General features: G+C 53.2%; 6 protein-coding genes across 6 annotated transcripts; 3 read left to right on the top strand and 3 right to left on the bottom strand.

Annotated features, from left to right (window-relative positions):
- Positions 1-237: 237 nt before the first annotated feature.
- Positions 238-2,091, top strand: bcs1l (Mitochondrial chaperone BCS1; the record flags this gene model as incomplete). The annotated part of the gene is made up of 1 exon (XM_032036850.1): positions 238-2,091. The coding sequence occupies one exon, from the start codon at positions 238-240 to the stop codon at positions 2,089-2,091; it is 1,854 nt and encodes a 617-aa protein (XP_031884115.1).
- Positions 2,092-2,755: 664 nt separating this feature from the next.
- DCW1-3 (Mannan endo-1,6-alpha-mannosidase DCW1) lies at positions 2,756-4,277 on the top strand (the record flags this gene model as incomplete). The annotated part of the gene is made up of 3 exons (XM_032036849.1): positions 2,756-3,332; positions 3,387-3,631; positions 3,681-4,277. The coding sequence occupies 3 exons, from the start codon at positions 2,756-2,758 to the stop codon at positions 4,275-4,277; spliced, it is 1,419 nt and encodes a 472-aa protein (XP_031884116.1).
- A 229-nt stretch (positions 4,278-4,506) lies between these two features.
- On the bottom strand, positions 4,507-6,496 carry CGGC5_v000280 (uncharacterized protein; the record flags this gene model as incomplete). The annotated part of the gene is made up of 5 exons (XM_066150654.1): positions 4,507-5,285; positions 5,340-5,620; positions 5,678-5,968; positions 6,006-6,353; positions 6,471-6,496. The coding sequence occupies 5 exons, from the start codon at positions 6,494-6,496 to the stop codon at positions 4,507-4,509; spliced, it is 1,725 nt and encodes a 574-aa protein (XP_066010004.1).
- Positions 6,497-8,530: 2,034 nt separating this feature from the next.
- CGGC5_v000279 (Sterol uptake control protein 2) lies at positions 8,531-9,712 on the bottom strand (the record flags this gene model as incomplete). The annotated part of the gene is made up of 1 exon (XM_032036847.2): positions 8,531-9,712. The coding sequence occupies one exon, from the start codon at positions 9,710-9,712 to the stop codon at positions 8,531-8,533; it is 1,182 nt and encodes a 393-aa protein (XP_031884114.2).
- A 1,679-nt stretch (positions 9,713-11,391) lies between these two features.
- Positions 11,392-15,894, top strand: CGGC5_v000278 (ABC transporter FUM19; the record flags this gene model as incomplete). Its single annotated transcript, XM_032036844.1, has 3 exons — positions 11,392-14,609; positions 14,671-15,198; positions 15,249-15,894. 3 exons carry the CDS (start codon positions 11,392-11,394, stop codon positions 15,892-15,894), a joined length of 4,392 nt encoding a protein of 1,463 aa, XP_031884203.1.
- A 394-nt stretch (positions 15,895-16,288) lies between these two features.
- Positions 16,289-17,633, bottom strand: xlnD-3 (3-hydroxybenzoate 6-hydroxylase 1; the record flags this gene model as incomplete). The annotated part of the gene is made up of 3 exons (XM_032036843.1): positions 16,289-16,661; positions 16,716-17,091; positions 17,144-17,633. 3 exons carry the CDS (start codon positions 17,631-17,633, stop codon positions 16,289-16,291), a joined length of 1,239 nt encoding a protein of 412 aa, XP_031884201.1.
- Between the last annotated feature and the right edge of the window lie 739 nt (positions 17,634-18,372).

Below are 18,372 nucleotides of genomic sequence, written 5' to 3'. Positions count from 1 at the left end.
CGCCTGAACCAGAGGCGCGCGTGATAGGGCTTAGGCAGCACCACGCAACGCCGCAGCCTTCTTTCTGCCTGCAGCTGCGGCCAGCGGGCGGCCTCATGCGTGTCTTGAAAACTTTCATAAGACTGACAGCAAGCCCCCAAATTTTCTTCTTGGATCACACGATATTTAACGACTTCATTTTGTCCACATGCATTCGGCGAGCGGCTGTCCTTTCCTTCTCATGCGCACGAACCGACGATGAGCAACTTTCTTACGAAGGCCTCCTTGCTGACTGGCGCAGGCGACCAAGGAATCAGCGATTTCCTGGAGCGAAGTGCACCTGGCTTTGGCGCTTTACAAAAGTTCTTTTCAAGATGGCTCAGGGTTGAGTTGACGACGATCTTCCTGCTGGTCACATTCGGAGCCGAGATCCCGAACGCCTTGACGGGTCTGCAAAAATTGTGGACGCAGGTCTACTGGTGGGTTACACGGTTCTTCACGGCGTCAATATCAATCGCAAGCAACGACAAGCTCAACCGGGAAGTGTTGAACTGGCTCGGCGCCCACGTGCTCACTCGCCAAGGCACCCGGATCCTGACGGCCCGCACGGAGGTCATACAGAATGATGCGTGGTACGACCGCAAGCCCGTTGAGCGCGACGATCTGCACCACGAGAAGAGAGTTCCGGTTCAGTATCTGCCCACCTTCGGCACGACGTGGTTCATGTTCGAAGGAGGCTTCTTCATGGTCCGCCGGGTGCCGCAGCGGAGCCCCGGCGCTACGTTCGGGATCCCGGACGAGTACTCCGCAGCTCCGCAGGGAGAGGAGCCACTTGTGGTCATGCGACTCGGCAGGTCGATAGAGCCTATCAAGAAATTTCTCGACAACTGCAGAGACTTTGCGGACAAGCAGCGGGAGTCGTTCATCACTGTTCGGGCTACGAAGAATCAGTACGGACAGGAATCTTGGGATACGACGATCCTTCGGCCGATCAGATTGCTGGAGACTGTGCATTTTGACGAAAAGACCAAGTCGGAATTGGTTGACGACATTGAGATGTATCTTGATCCTTCAACTCGAAAATTCTATACCGAGCGGGGTATCCCCTACCGGAGGGGCTATCTTTTCTACGGGCCACCGGGAACCGGCAAGACGTCTCTGTCTTTGGCTCTTGCAAGTCGCTTCAACCTCGAATTATACCTCGTTCACATCCCAAGCATCCGCGGAGACAGCGATCTAGAAAACCTCTTCACGGCATTACCACCAAAGTGCATTGTGCTGTTGGAAGACATTGATGCAGTAGGAATTGAGCGGCGGAAGAAACTTGACGTGGACGTTGACTCGGACGAAGATGATGCGGCCAGCGATGCGAGCAGTGAGAAAGAGTATGCCCGCTGTCGGTGCACATTATCCGGCCTGCTCAATGTGCTAGATGGAGTCGCATCCCAGGAGGGCCGCATCGTTCTGATGACATCTAATGTGGCTCACAAACTCGACAAGGCGCTCGTCCGACCTGGACGTATCGATCGGATGATTTATCTCGGCAATATCTCACAGGAGAGCGCCAAGGGCATGTTTGAGCGAATGTACAGACCGCATCTGACGAACAAGATAACCGTGCTTGAGAAGGGCCCCGAGGCTTCGCAACAGGAGACGCAGGATTTTGACGATTTAGTGGCGAGTTTCAGCAGTCACATCCCGGAAAATATGTTTACGCCGGCACAACTCCAAGGCTTTCTGCTCAAGTACCGAAGCGACCCGAAAACGGCAGTTGAGCGGATCGAGGAGTGGGTCATGGAAGAGAAGGCTGTCATGGACGAGGACCGACGCCGTAAGAAGGCGGAGTCTACCAAGAAGGCCAAGAAGAAGAAAGCGCTGAAAAAGAAGGCTCTGAAGGCTCTCGCTGCCAGCCAGGAAGCCGAAGTCGCAGAGAAGACGACAGAGACTCTGAAGGCGGCGCAAGTTTCGAATGCGGACGAGTCAAAACCCAATCCAACATCAGAGTCAACGGCTGTGAATGGAGAGAAGCAGACGGAATCTGGAGTCAAGAGTTTAGGAGAAGGTGCGGGTACGACGGTGGTTAACGGCGTCCTGGAATCGGAAGCATCATAGAAGTACTGGCATGGATCATTGTTTTTGGCGCAACGAGAATGTTTTCCAATGAAGTTTGGGTGTCCTTATGATAGGAGCAAACAGCGACTTTTGGCATTGTTTACTGCGATAAATTGCAGTTATTCTAGCTGCGCTAGGAGTTGAGAAGGTAGCATTTTACCCCTTTCAAACAGCATTTAGCAGCATAGCCGAAATTTCCTGGAAGGAATCCGTACCCGAACACCCGAGCTCTGTCTGGGGCGCAAGTCCGCCGATCAATACGATCTGAGGACCTAAAATACTAGCTTAATTGGTTAGTGTTACCTTGCCGAGCAGGCAGCCGTTTGGAGGGGGCCAATTCGTGCGGCACAGCAGGGGTCGCGTTTGTCTGACTTCAGTAAGCACCAACGCGTTTCCACGAAATGGCGGTGTTTTCTCCTCTTGACACCGTCCTTATTCTTCTTCCATCCAGTATTCGGGCGTAATCGCATCTTCGTGAGGTGTCTCGTTCTGGTGGGATCGCATTCTTTGGGTCTATTTGTACGACTCCATCACATTCATTTCCGAAAGCTGCTCGCTGTTCACTCTCTGTCAGACTAAAATCTCACTCTTGGCGCCAAATTTCTTCCACCATAACAATTAACCAGAACAGCTCAACCCTCCAAATCTGCGAGCCAGCTTCGATATGATTGCGCTTCTTCCATCTGCCTTGTCGGGCGCCTTGCTCGTCTTGAGCTCTCTCCCTGGCTCCGCCGCGGAACTCAAAATCAGCTCTCGCGATGAGATCGTCGAATCCTCCAGCAAGCTTGCCAAAAGCTTGTTCACCCTCTACGACGGGGACAAGTATGGCGAGACTCCCGGCGTTCTTCCTGGGCCTCCCCAGTATACGACCGGGGACTATTATTGGTATCAAGGAGCCGCCTTCTGGCAGACCTACCTTGACTACCAGCACTTCACTGGAGATGATTCGTTCCAGGCCAGTGTCCTCAAGGGCATGGCATTCCAGATTGGCCCGAACAACGACTACATGCCCCCGAACTGGACTGCAACCGCCGGTAATGACGACCAATGCTTCTGGGGCTCGGCCGCGCTGCAGGCCGCGGAATACCAACTGCCAAACGTTGATGGCAAACCGTCATGGGTCGATTTGGCGAAGAATGTGTGGGAAACCCAAGCAAGTCCGGATCGAGACGATGGAACTTGTGGTGGAGGACTGCGCTGGCAGATTTCACCTATTAACAACGGATATGACTACAAGAACTGTAAGTATTCAACTCGGCTGTGTGGAGGAAACCCAACGCTGAGATTTTCCACAGCGATGTCCAACGGATGCTTTCTGAGCATGAGCGCCCGACTTGCGAGATACACTGGTAACGACACGTACGCGAAACAAGCCGAGAAGACGTGGGACTGGCTGAGCACCGTGGGCTTCATTGACGACAAGACGTCAGCTGTGTACGATGGGGCCCATGTACCCTACAACTGTAGTGATATCAACAAGGCCCAGTGGTCTCAGCACGCTGCGATTCTCATTGAAGGCGCAGCATTCATGTACAATTTTGTAAGTTCTTCGAAAGATGTCCACTTTCTCGGCGCTTACTTGTCATTAGACCGACGGATCCGAGGTTTGGAGAGATCGAACGGCGAAACTAGTGAAATCGACTCTGGAAACCTTCTTTCCCAAGAAGATTGCCTACGAACCTGCGTGCGAGAGACTGGAGAAGGGCACCTGCCCTACCGATGCACTCTTCATGAAGGGCTATGTCCACCGTTGGCTTGCTGTCGGCACTCAGGTTGCCCCTTTCCTCTCGGAATCGGTTCTCCCAATGCTGCAGTCTTCCGCCGAGGCCGCCGCCAAGCACTGCATGGATAACTCCAACGGAAACGTCACATGTGGCTTCTACTGGAGCGAGGCCGAGTTCGTCGATCCCATGACTGCCGACAACACGACTGGAGTCGGTGAAGGGACAAGCGCCTTGAGTGCTATCTCAGGCTTGCTTATCGATTCAGCCAAGGCCCCTATTATTGACAAGACTGGAGGCAGCAGTGGCGGTTCAGGTTCAGGCTCAGGTTCAGGGGGTTCTGCCACCGGTACAACAGGCTCGCCATCGCCAACAGAGTCGCCTTCTGCTGGTATTCGTTTTGGTGTCGATGCAAAGACAACCTGGATTATTGGTGCCTTGGCAGTCTTTGCATGGGTTATTTGATTCATGGACTGATGATTGTCACTCATACTGGTTTAAACGGGATGATCGGTCATGCAAGCCTAAGAAATGCTTTGAATGATTCAATGAAATAATCTGACCGACTCAGATTTGCCTGGCCCTAATCTTCGCCAAATGCTGTCATCTGCCACATATCTTCGTAAACCGTCATTACATGCGTGATCCCGCCACGAATGTAGTATAAATGCTAATTCCCCTCGGCCATTACCGTTCACCTATGTGTGATCCGGCCACCCAAATATTCCTGCGTATCTTGCAGCACAATACCCGAGTCCTCCTCATTCTCAATGAGATACCGCGGCACAGTCGCCGATCCCAATCCGATCAAAGTGTTATGCATATCCTTGGGGTTGATGGTGTCCTTCTGGTAGTGACCCTGCCCCAGATAGTCGCTCGGCAAAACTTGCTCAACGTCCATCGTGTAAGAGTGGTAATCCGAAGGCACGGTTGAAACAACGTCGAAGACGGGCTCAAAGTCCACGTAGGACGCGCTGCCCAGCTCGTCAAAGTCGTCCACCGTGCCGGAGTGTGAATATGTCTGGTAGTCCTGCTGCATCTGCATTACGTAGTCTGTTTCGGCCGTCTTCTGCCGCGACTTGGAGCTGCGCGATGTGCTCGAGGTCTGTACTTGGTGTGCGGAGGGCGTCGCCAGGGGCATCTCGTCCATGCCTTCCCAGCTGGCGTCCTGGTAGTCCGCGAGTTGGTATGATTGTGAAGCGCCGTAGCCGGCGCCGTTGCCTAATGTGCGACTGTAGCCGCCCGAGCTGGCTGAAGGGTACGCGCTTGATGTGTCTGTGTCGGGGGATGCACCTGCGCTTGAGTCCGAAATTCGGCGGTATTCCCGAGACCTGTCCGAATCGGCGTCGCTTCCATCCGAGTCGTACATGACGGTAGATGTAGCGTACCCTCTCTCCCATCGGTCGACTGCCTTTTCCATAGCTTCGAACATGAGCTGTGCAGGAAGAAGACAAGGCATGTAAGAGTCGTGGTCTGTGCAACTCATTAGCAAGGGTGAACGCAAGCCACAGTTTGGGGAACACCCACAAATCTCAACTCTCTTGGCCCACTCTTCCTGGCCGGGGAAGAGCTTCATAAGGAGCTTGTGTCGGTACTTGTAGTCCAGCGATTGGCCGGTGGCTCTGACGGACAGATTCTCCAGAACGCGATGTTGGTCCTCGGTGAGCAGGGGCGGCTCATAGGGGGACCAGATCTTGGTGCAATTGCGTGCATGCGACGACTTTGACTCAGCCGGCTTGGAGCCATATCTTGCGCCACAGTTGTGGCACTGCTTGTCACTTCTCAGATGCACTCTCTTGATGTGCTCGCTGCAGTTGGTTAGCCCGGGTCTCCGCATTACCCGATTGAGACAATATGGCACTTACATGAGCTTTCCGATGCCGCCCTTGATGTTTCCATCGGTGCACGAGTTGCGAACATGCGTAAAAGCAGCCGGATTCCTGATGAAAAGAGGGCAAGCCAAGTTGACGCTCTTCTCGTCAACATTGGAGTTGTCATGGCGGTGGAACGGCAGACCCATCTCCCTTCTGAGCTCAGTCATGAGGAAGCTCTTCATGCCAGACCAGCCGACGGGCGACTCAGGGGTCATTTGCTGCTGGATGACCTCGACGGGGACGTTGGTAGCGAGCTTTGGTCTCTTGACCTCGAGGGTCTGGCTGGACTTGCTGTGGCCATGGCCGCCGGCGGACTCACGGCTTCGCTGCCGAGCTCGCTTGGTGCTCTCGCCCATGGTTGTTAGTGGTCCAGAAATGTCGGTTCTGTTGCGGAGTAGCTGAATCGCCGAATGAGTCGACGTTCTTGGTGAGATTCTTTAGTTGATCGATGCGTTGAGCGTGGTGTTGTCTGGTCTTGGACTCGGACCACTCAGTTGCTTCAGCAAGCTTGACAATAGTAGCGGGAACGGCGTCTTGTTGCTCTCGAACCCAGGCTTCGGTAAAACGGTTGCTAGGTCCCACGAATTTGGAGTCCTTGCGGATGACGGAGTCAAGTGAAAATGAAGGCGGTTGCTGCCGCGTAAATAGACCTGACGATCTCGTAGATCTAGATTTTGATCCAAACCAACAAAAAGTTAGCCCTATGTCCAGTTCATGTAATCGGACGAGCATCTCGCTGGCCAAGGGTTCCGGCCAGGCTTACACCCGATTGGGGCTAACTCACCTCTTTGGCGTGTTGTTGAGCACCATTCGGTTCAAGTCAGATAGACATGGAGAGCGGCCATCAACCCTGAACACGACACAGGACACACACACACAACACAACCACGAAAAAAGTCGGTCAAAGAGAGCAGATGAGAGTCGAAACCGGTTCAAGGCATTCAGAGAGGTGAATTGGGATGGGAAAGAGAGAGAGATCGCGGTGGATTGCTCAACGGGGCGGCTTACGACTAAGAAGCAATCCCTCGATCGCAATTGCGATCGGGGCCAGCGGAGCCGTCCGCCACTCCCAACAAGTCGCGTTAGTCGCAATTGAGAACGTACAAAAGGGCCAAAAATGGGGTCAATGGGATCCTGAGATGCCCGGGGAGGCAGAACACGATTTGACGCATTTTCTTCAATGTGTGGTTGTACGACATGGCTGTGGGAAGGGGTTTTGGACAATTGCTTGGCGCAGTGTCTTACTGTTCACGAGTCTGGAGTGGACAAAGACGTTCGCTTATGCGCAGTTTATGGGCAATTTTCAACATTCCAAGTCGACAAACTACATACTAAAAAGGCTTCCCACAGCCATCTATCAATGATTGGTCTTACAAGGACGAGGATTGATTCGCCCCGGCAAGTTGCACAATGCTTGGCTGGGAGGCGAGGCCTCGACGCCGGCTACTCGGGACCTCGCATGGCCCCCTCCCAAGCCGTTACCAAGAGGCCGGATCGTCCCTCGCGGGGATGAGAGAAAAAATGAAACTGATGCCAAGATAAATTATTGACGCATCGCCTGTTGGAACGGCTGCCGGGTCGTTAAGTGGGAAACACTGCGGACGTGCTCTCGGAGAATTAGCTTAATATCGCTAAGGACAATCCAGGGACCAGGTGCCTGGAAATCGGGTCTGGTTCATCCCCCACGTGGAAACACGCTGTTTCATAGAGATCCCAAGAACGACAATGGAAGTTTTCCAAACGGGTGATTTTAGGTTCGGATGGGTGAGGGTCCTGCAATAGATCGTCGCCCTCTACATGCAACGGCGGCGCGGAGTCTAGGCTCATCTTTTCAGGGTCTTCTTCCGTTTGGGGACAAGGGACTGGCACGACCGAGGCTTCATCACGAATGGCGGTCTACATTACAGAGGGCAGTGCAAAGTTACAGTCGCATTCATTCTGGAGAAGAAGGAGGTAGAGTATGGGAATCGGCAATGTGCCTCGAGAGTCTGTCCCCTTCTTGCTGCCCAACAGGGACGAAGGGTTCGTTGGGTGTTCTATGGAATTTCCAGATTCTTAGATGAGAACCATCGGAAGATCCGGCATCCCCCGCCTCCGGGCCACACCCATGACTAGTCCCGACTCCTTCTCAACCTTGAGATGCTAGGCCGCAATGTAACCCATCAGTCGTCCTTCTCAGGTCGTCGGTATAGGATAAACGTTTCCCTTCCTTCCGGCATGTGTGGTGTGGAGGCCTGCGACCACCCGCATGCGTCAAGCGGCACGTGAGCTCCTAACCCTCGTCTGCGCCGTAATTCGCTCTGCCCCCCAACCTGTGCGAAGTCTAGAATGCGGCATGTTCCGGCACGTTGGCTGGAGTGCCCTCATTGGACTTCAAATTCTGCATGCCGAGTCATCGACGGGAACCAGCATGGCAACTTGGCCTATCCCAGCTTTGGACGAGAAGTTAGTTGTCGGATGAACTTGGCCAATGTAGCACTGGCATGCGAACTTACCTTCCAAGACTGGCTCGAGAAAGCTTCGCCATTCCTCTTGTTCTATCAGCGCGCCGAGATCATCATCTCGTGCGATGCGTGACGCGCTAGTTGCAGTGCATGGAGACCTGGCCATGCAATAAGACAGCTCTATGACCCATTTGAAACAGCTCAGCGACCTTTGGTTGGATTGCGGCATCCCGATATTGCATCCATGGATAGTGCGTCTAACAGTGCCATAGCTGCCCAGCCGATGGTCGAGTTGGTTCCAGTATCATGCTTATATCAAGCCACTTGTTACTGCAGCTTCTGCCATCAACAGGGGTTGGACCGAAGAATGGAAACATAGCGTGCTGTACCGTCGTACCACTCAGTCGATGATGTTGCGTACCGACAACACACCGCTATCCGAGGGGGCAGGACGCTTGATCTGGTCCGCGGGCCATTGGAGCCAGTGGCTGTACTGAGGTTCCAGGACCTGAAACAGACCGCTCATAAGATGCTCCGACCAACCTTGCATGAACCAAAAGTGCTCCAACGTCTGCACGAGGACGTTGAAATGGGCCAGCAATATGATGGGCAGGATGTGCTTCTGCTGGAGACGGACAACGAAATCATCCTCCATGCTGTACAGCCAGCGCATGATGCACTCGAACTTCCCCTGGACCTGGTCTACAGGCTCGGCTAGCGTGCCGAATGTCATCTTGAAGCACTCTTCCAGGGAACCCAGCAACGTCGTGTACATCTGCCGGTCCTGCTCCGGGGCGGTGGCGACGAGATCGGCGAGCTCTTCGAAACGCTTCTCCCAGTGCACCATCTTGTGCACAGGGGTAGGCATCGGCGGGCAATGCGTCCATGTCTGCTCGAACGTCACGCCATCGTCTTTCCACCCTGCTATTATCGTCTGGATGCCCATCGTCTTGACGACGAACTTGACGCCACGGAGTAACGCCCACCAGGGGACCTCGCCCTCTTCCGCCACAATCAGGAGGTGTCCCGGGCTCGGCCGCTTCGCGAATGTCGACAGACAGACCAGGACCGTCGTGTGGTAGAGTGCTTGGCAGTTGTCCTTGTTCAACTTCGGGATGATGTTGGTCACATCGGGCAGGGCGCTCGTCGAATGGCGCTCCGCCAACGCCTCGTAGTGGCCGGCGTGGCTTGGGCGCAACCTCGCGAGGTGCTGCGCCGAGATGGCCAGGACCATGTGCAGGACATAATGGTGCTGAAAACCCAGCCGCGGAACGTGTTCTCTCCAGACGCGCGCGTCGCCCAGTGTGATGGCCGTGTGGCACATGTAGTGGTGTAGGAGTTCGAGATCGTCCGGGTTCAGGACTTGAGGAAAGGAGGGCTCGACGGTCGCGGGCACGGCGGCTGGGGTGATTGGCGTTCGGGCGGATTCAGGCTCGGAGGCCGTCGGCGTCGGGAGTTTCTGGATATCGTCCCAGTTCTTGCGCGGACGGCCCCGTTTCTTCGGCGTCGGCGTCGGGGGTGATGATGCGGTCGGGGAGTGGGCGGGCGGGTTCGTCAACGGAGGGGCAAAGTCGCAATGCATCGAGAACCGGACGCAGTTGCCGCACTCGGGTTTGATTTCATCGCACTAATCACCAGGGAGACAGAGTCAGTCTACGCCGTCTTCAGATGTGGGTTGAGCGTAGGGTTGGCGGTAGCTCGAGGGGTGGGATGCTTGCCTTGACTTTTCTCCTCTTGCAATTCATGCACCCATTTCGAGATTTCTTATGGGATCTTCTCTTGTTCTTACGACATGTACCACAGCAACAGCCAGCGCCAGCCGCGGCCTTGTGGTTTTGCGCCCTACATGTCATAGAGTCTGGAGCTGAAGCCTGGCCTTCGTCGTCTCTCTCGTCCTTATCCATCGTTCGCGATCGCGTCCACGCCGACCGGAGTTCTCGAGCGTATGTATCGATCAGGCTACAGACGTCGAATAGAATTGGCTGAGTGGGACCGAATATTCCATCCCGCCTGTACCGAACATGTGACGTCGTCTAGAATCTTCCGATGAGGGCCAGACACTGGCAATTGGCTTCGCCGATGCATCTTGGGGCGCTTTGAAGAGTACGGGAACACAGGGTCTCTTTGACTTGACCGGACTTCTGCCCCCCGCCCGTGGACCTCGGAAGATTTCGTATTTTGTACGAGAAATACGGGACGGCTTTGATTGGAGGAACAGGGTTCCAAACGCTCCCCACGTTCCGGTTCACGCCAGGTGGGTGTCCGAGAGCATCGTAAAGTCGAACAGTTCTTGGAGAAGCCAATCATTGATCATGGGGTTATAAAATGCCATGTTTGGTTGCCGTCTTCCAATGGCTCGACTCAGGCTGAAACCCCTCGCTTCGGTCGATTGCTCTGTTTTTGCTTCTTGTCTGCGCGAGCTTAATCTACGGAGCTGCCGTTTTGCTTCTCAAGTGCGCTATCTCGACTTCCGAGAGCTTCGCTTCGCCCCAGATCTTGTTCGATTGCATAGGCTCGGCCAAGACATAGCTCTGGGTCACAAATTTGTCGAATCAGGCTCTAAAGATAGCGAAAGCTTCGTACAAGATGCGGCTTATGTCTCTCTTAGTCAACCACTACCATTGCGGCGCGTCCGAGAAGGTGATTTATCTTAGCTTTCTCTTCTCTCTAGCTCATTTCGTCCCCACAAACACGGCCACTTTTGCTATGAGAATGATTTGACTTTTTCTGCCAACCTGCGTTGGCTCATGCGTTCTGATGTTCGGTTCAATCACACCCTTCCGCTGTCTCCCAGTTGCCTCAATCCGTCTGTGAGTCACAACCTCTTATCTACCCGTAGTAGACATGAGCGGTAATTCGGCTCTAGACGAAAGTTCTTTGAGGCGGTGCAGCAATAAGATGGCACGTACCAAATCACCCCTAGGCCTTATTTCCGAACAAATGTCTGCAGACCTCTGCTGACGTTGCCCATGCCTTGCTTTTGACTGCTTCATTGTACTTCTCCCCCTGGCTGATGCTTCGACCAATGAGATAGCCTTTTGTCTCGGTTCTGAGCATGAAATTGTTAGAGGATACATCGGCAACCAGTGCCCCCCAAAATCTTCCCCCAATGTGCTATTCCTCTCCAGTGTTGGTCAGCAATCCTTCGTTTCAACGAGGAACTTTTGAGGGTTTTTGATTGCAACATAAAATGCTGGGTGTCCCTCCATCTGAAGGTGCTGCAGTGCGATTGCTCTGGTCTGGGCCCATTTCATGTTGACCATGAACGACCAAGACAATAATTGCATCAAAGATGTGGCATTCGGCCTGCGCGCCCACTGCAACTCGCCCGACTTCCCCGCCGTCGAGTACCGATGGATCTTCTGGCTCTCGGTCGCAACTGCGGCCGCCTTCATAGCGGTTGCGGCTCTTCGCATACTCCGCCTGTCCCGGTCCCAGGACCCGTCCATTGTGCGCGGCGCCGGAATCATGTGGATCGCCAAGCTCGTTGCCGGCGCCGTATTCACCGGGCTAAGACTCGGTCTTCTCGTCGTGGTGCTTCGCCCGCAGAATGGCCGTCCTAATGCGGAGCTCGTAGCATCCACAGCCCTCAATTTCACCGCGTCTTGTCTACTACTTGCGCTCTCGCCTCTTGAGCATTTCAAACGGTCTCGGCCCTCCATTTTGGCTTGCTCTTTCCTCTTCCTCGCTCTCATCTACGACATCTACCGATGTCCTTCCCTCTGGTCTGCATCAGACCAACAAAACAATCAACACCTGTCACTGTCTTTCAAGGTCCTGTTCACGACTGCAATCGTCGTTGAGGTCTTGTTCTTGGCACTAGAGAGCCTGAAGCGGAGGCGGTGGGTTAAGTGGGACTCGGACGAGCACAGTCCGGAAGAGACGAGCAGCATCTTGAGTCTTGGCCTCTATTCATGGCTCAATCCCTTGTTGTGGAAGGGTTACCACAAGCCCTTGGTAATGGATGACCTGTTCCCACTTGATACTTCCATCTCTGTCGCAAAGATAGACACTCGAAGAAGCCCGGAGTCGAAAGGAACCTCTATCTCAGACCTCGTTCTGTGGCTCGCGAGGCCGCTGGGCTGGTCACTTCTGTTGCCCATTCTTCCAAGACTTTGTCTTCTTGGTTTCACCTTCTGCCAACCTTTCTTACTCCAACGCCTATTGGGCTTCTTGTCATCTAATGAAGATAACTTATCAACCGCCTCCGGACTTGTCGCAGTCGCAGTCCTGACCTACTCGGGCATCGCCATCTCAACTGCCCTGTACTGGTACTACCAAGAACGTTTTCAGTCCCTCCTCCGCGCGTACCTGATATCTGCAATCTACCGGAAAACGGCCGAAATTCAGCATGTGGGCGATGGCGACTCAGCTGCCGTCACACTGATGGGTGCCGATGTCGAGAGAATCTACACTGGCCTCCGCCTCATGCACGAAGTCTGGGCCAATGCTATCCAGATCGGACTTGCTTCTTGGCTTCTACAACGGCAGCTTGGCCTCGCCTTCCTTGCTCCCTTGGTCATCGTTCTCATCTGCTTCTTCATCTCGTTTGCGATCTCGAAACGTGCTGTACCTTATCAAAGCGCGTGGATGGCCCGCGTACAGAAACGTATCGCGGCGACCTCAGCTGTTCTCTCTAATATCAAGGATTTGCGTGTGTCCGGAATGATCCGTCCTGCTGCGGCTCTCGTACAGCGGGAGAGGGAAGACGAGATTCGTGTGGGAGAGCGCTCACGCATCCTTATCGCCATCAGTGCCAGTTCAAGCCAGCTTCCGCAAGCTATTGCGCCAGCTTTGGCTTTTGCTTTCGGCCCAAAGGTCTTGGATGAAACGAGAGCATTTACAGCTCTATCTTTCTTGGCGTTGCTGACTTCACCGTTACTGGTCGTACTGCAAAGCTTGCCCATCATAGCTGCTTCTTTTGCATGTCTTCGGAGGATCAAGTTGTTCCTGGCCCAGGAGACAAGAGTCGATGGGCGACACATCGTTGAGTCAACCGACATTAACGAGAAGGCTGGGAAGTCGACTATTGAAGTCAAGAGCAAAGAGGCTTTCATTAGCATTCAAGGTGGAAGTTTCGGCTGGACAGACGACAAGCCTGTCCTCACAGACATCAGCATCTACGTTCCCCTGTCATCTATCACATTCGTAGTCGGTCCTGTGGCCTCCGGCAAATCCACATTCTGTCGAGCTCTACTTGGCGAGGTGCCCCACGTCAAGGGCACCGTCACCTTGGGATCGAAGAAAGTGGCATACTGCGACCAGACACCGTTTCTATTCAACGCCTCAATCATGGAGAACATCATTGGGTTCTCTCCACTCAACACAGCTCGCTACGCCGACGTCATACGGGCAGCAATGCTGTTGGACGACTTGGTAACCATGCCAGCTGGAGACAGGACCGTTGTGGGCACGAAGGGTGTCTCACTGAGTGGTGGCCAGCGGCAGCGTATATCTCTAGCGAGAGCGCTCTATCATGAAGCCGATATACTCGTCCTCGACGACGTGTTTCGTGGACTAGATTCATCTACGCAGCACCAAGTTTGCCAGGCCATCTTCGGGACCAATGGACTTCTGAGGAGGCGAGGAACGACTGTCATTGTTTGTACGCACTCGATACAGTTGTTGCCGGTCGCCGATAACATCATTGCGCTTACACAAGAGGGTACTATTCTCGATCACGGCACATTCATAGACATTACAGAAGATGAGGAGAGAGCTCGACGCTTCGGTCTCACGAGTATCACAGAAGCTATCACAAGAAAAAGCAAGAAAGACACGACAGCCGATGAGATGGAAATATCCCCGTCAAAGGAGGCGAGAGAAGCATCGCAGCCTCTCAAGGCGGCCACTGTACCGAAGGCCCAGTCTACATCAGCAACCATTCCGACCGTCGACCTGGCCGTCTACCACCACTGGCTCTCTACCATGAAGCCTCTTCCTCTCATCATTTTTGCTGTTTTAGTGATTGGTGTAGGCTTCTGTGCCAACTTCCCAACAATCTGGCTCAAGTTTTGGTCGGCAGACTCGACATCGTCCTCGCCTCAGCATAGCTTCGCCTACTGGATGGTACTTTATGCCCTCATTGGAGCAGGTGGCGTTATCTGCGTTTTCCCTGCTGGCCTCATCATGCTTCGCACTGCCGTAAGTCTTGCTGGGACAGGCCTTCATCATGCCACAGTGGACACAGTCATGAATAGCAGTCTCCGGTTTCTAAGCACCACGGATGTTGGCAAGATCCTGAACCTTTTCAGTCAGGATATGAACATTATGGACACGCAACTGCCACGCATGATCAATAATCTCTGCTTCTGTCTTGCCACTGCTGTTGGTCAGGCTGCGGTAATTTCAGTTTCTTCGGCCTGGTTGACAATCAGTTATCCGTTCTTCATGTTGTTGCTGTGGGTAGTTCAGAGGATTTATCTTCCCACCTCAAAGCGGCTTCGCATCCTTGATCTCGAGGCAAAGACACCTCTCTAGTAAGACTTGCAAGACTCGGATTCAACTCAAAAGGTCTGCACTCTAACCTGTATTGCCCAGTACCAACTTCCTGGACACCCTAAACGGTCTGCCCACCATCCGGGCTTTCGATTGGTTTCCTCATCAACTGGCCCGTAACAACGCCCTGCTCGATGATTCTCAGCGTCCTTCATATTTGTTAGCAATGGCACAACAGTGGCTGATGCTCACAATGAACATCATAGTGGCCGTTGTAGCTGTCCTCCTAGTAGCTCTCGCGACGCAATTAAGATCTGACACGGGCAATGTCGGTGCAGGTCTGGTCACTCTCATCACACTGGGCGGCACGCTAACAACAATTGTGGTTGCGTACACCGGTCTTGAAACGTCTCTTGGCGCAATCGGTCGCCTTAAAGCATTCGAAGAGGAGACTGAGAGGGAAGATTCCGTTGGCGATGATGTTACACCTGATGAAGCATGGCCAATGAACGGGCGCGTAGATATACGTAACGTGGACGTAAGCTACAATGGTAGTGATAAGGTCCTGAAAGGTTTGAACATGATTTTTGAACCAGGACAGAAGGTTGCTATATGCGGAAGGACGGGAAGGTAAGCCGGCAAAAGCCCTTTGCCGAGCCATGTTTACTGACCTCGAACAGCGGTAAATCCTCTGTCCTTGCACTACTACTACGCCTTGTCGACCCCTTGCAAGCGAGCACTACTGCAAATCATCAGCCTGTCATCATGATTGATGGCGCTCACCTCAACGCCGTCAACCGTATCACCCTCCGGGAGCGCGTCATTTCAGCTTCGCAAGACCCTGTTTTCCTACCCGAAGGCACAAGCTTCCGCGCGAATCTCGACCCAGCCTCCGTTGCAATTAATGAAGAGTGTGCTGCCGTTCTTTGCGATGTCGGTCTCCAAACCGCTGTCGAAGAAAAGGGCGGACTTAATGCCGTGATCAGCGGAGCTGAACTCAGTGCGGGCCAGAAGCAATTGTTCAGTGTTGCTCGCGCGGTACTACGCCGCAGGGTGAGACGTCGAGAAACCGGTGTTGACGGCGGTCTTCTGCTTCTTGACGAGATCACATCGGGAGCGGATACTGCGACGGAGAAGAGAGTTCATCGGATACTGGACTCCGAGTTTGGGGCATTTACGGTCATCATGGTCACACATCGGAAGGAGATGGCTACGTCCTGTGATAGGGTGATCATGCTGGATGCAGGGGAGGTGGTCGAGGATAGTGCGCCTCGCGCGTTACTTGAGAAGGAGGACGGCCTGTTCAAAGCCTTACGGGAACTTTGAACATTTTATTTGGTTGGAACTCGTTCGGAAATCAAGTTCTCGGTAGAATGGTCTACCTTGAACATGGATGCTGCGAACGACACTATGGGTATCGGCAGCTGAGTTTTGATTCCTCCAAGTGTCTTCACAAACAATAAAGTACCGTTGAGCAGGTTGCCAGAGGCGGAGAACATTTAAAATAAGTGACTCAAATTGACACTTCACCCAAGCAGTACTGTGATTCTCCTAGCCCAAATTCGACAAAGATCATTTCTTCGGCTCTAACAGCATTTACCGCAGATATCAGTGCCAGTAAGCCCGTGTTTCAGTCACACATCTCATGAGCCTTTCAATTCTAAATCTAATGGCTTTCCCATTTGTACACGAGAAACAGTTCCTGGAAGCAATCAATGCTTCAATTTCCTCCCGAAGTGTCGGCCTTGAGGACCTCATGGATGGATTTGTAACTGCAATTGAAGTCCAGCTTTGACAACCTCTCCTCCATCGTAGCATTCCTGGCTTGTTTACGAGTGTCAAGGAGAATTCTTGTCGCGCGTGGTCGCCGAACTTTGTCGATTGTCTGCAGCACTGATGCGATTGCCTCGTGGGACATTCCGGGGCGCAGAAGTTGAAGACCCTCTGCATCTTCCACGGCCAAGTTCGCACCTTGACCTTGAAGAGGGGTCATGGCGTGAGCTGCATCGCCAATGAGGATGGACCGCCCACGGTTCCAGTTTGGGAGCGGGTCCATATCCTGGAGATCCCAGATTTTGAGTTCCGTTGCCACACTGGTAGCACCGCATTAGCAAAAGCCTAGTAGTAGCCGATATTCGCTGACATACCTCATGATCTTAAGAATCTCTTCGGGAAAGTCCTTGTAGACCTCCAACATCTCTTCCTTCTCTCCGTCTGCATACCATGACTCCGCGACATTCGCTCTACTGTCAGGCATGAGAAAAAGGCAAGAGAAGTTCCTGTAGTTGTGATGTTGCATTGGATAATGAACGACGACACGGTTGGTGTTGTCCCCAGCTAGCACAAAGTTGAGGCGGCTGTCATCCTCTGGCGGAGGCAGCCAATCTGAGGAGTCACCCAGGACTCGCTTCATATCTTCAATCGAAGCAGCAAGACGGAAAAGGGTAAGTCCAGTCTTCTTTGGGGCGTGAGCCTTGTCGCCCGTGATCCGATGGCGTAAAGCCGAGTGGACGCCATCGGCAACTACGATTGCACGGTTAAGCATTTTGAAATCTTTGGAGACTGAATAACTCACCAACCACCACATCGCCCTGCACAGTAGAGCCGTCTTTCAAGGTGATAGTTGCGGTCTCTGGGTCCAAATCAACCACGGGAGTGTTGAAAAAGATGTTCGCAGGCTCGCCACGGATACCATCTGTCTCCTGGGCCGGGGCTGTCGCGAGACGTAAAAGTTCGGCTCTGAAATCAGACCGCTTCATGAGCAACATATCGCCTCCATATCGAGCGTGGAAGTCGATTGGGAAATCATCAAACATCTTGCCGCTCTTGTCAAATGAGCGGTACCCTTGGCAACCGACGGCACCAGCGCGATCAGCGCTGAATCCTACGGTCTTGAGTATTTTCTCGGCATTGGGATAGATGGATAGGCCTTGTCCACCAGTCGCGACATCTTGACTGCCACGCTCGTAGACGGTGACATTGTGGTATCCTCGAAGAGTACTGGCGGCCGCCAAGCCTGCTAAGCCGGAGCCGACAATGATGATGTTTAATTTTGGTTCCGCCATGTTAATCGAGACCTATTGCAGAAGAGAGGGAGCTTTGGGAAGCTCAAGAGGACGACTTGGAAAGTTTCGGGAGAGTCGAGCAAGATAAAACTCTTATTGTGTAATTTCATCGAAGGCTTTGAAGTATTTCGCAGTTTATATCTGCGACTTGCTGTTCAGTCTTTGAGTCCGAGTCTTCGGCTTCGGTGCATAAAAGAACGCCGAGGGTGAACCCACACGTAGAGCTCCATCGTGACTACTGCTCAATGACGCTTTGAGTCTTACACTGATTCCCTGATTATTTCCTCGTTTACCGGTGGGATGCAGCAGCAACGGAATTACACCAATCCAGAAACTCTGCGACCGGGAGTGCTCTGCCCCTTCAGACGAACACTTTCAGGAGTATGGCATGATTGGTCACCATGTTACTACAATTGCCGGTGGGATTAGTTCACTGATGGGTCAGCGGCCGACTTCGCAGTGGTTGATCGTACTGGATCAAGACTCTGGAGAGGGATCCAGGTGATGAAACACAAGGGGTAAGATACACCAGTCTCCATCACACGAATGCTTTCCGAAAAGGAGCTCTCGGATATTGAATGGCCCATAGAAAAGCGACAGACCCTGGTCATCGTTTGGTTTGAGCCTCAAGACATCAATTGACATAAAGCCAGACGTCCGGCGCATCTTTGCTTCAACTTTAGAAAAGACAAGGTTGTAGTATCACGACTACGCTGCCTCCTCGACGTTGAGGAGAATC

The sequence above is a fragment of the Colletotrichum fructicola genome, assembly GCF_000319635.2.
Source record: "Colletotrichum fructicola Nara gc5 chromosome Unknown KSG_Nara_v1_contig01, whole genome shotgun sequence".
Classification (NCBI taxonomy): Eukaryota; Fungi; Ascomycota; class Sordariomycetes; order Glomerellales; family Glomerellaceae; genus Colletotrichum; species Colletotrichum fructicola.
Note: the sequence above shows the minus strand (reverse complement) of the source record. Positions and strands in the feature narration are given on the sequence as shown.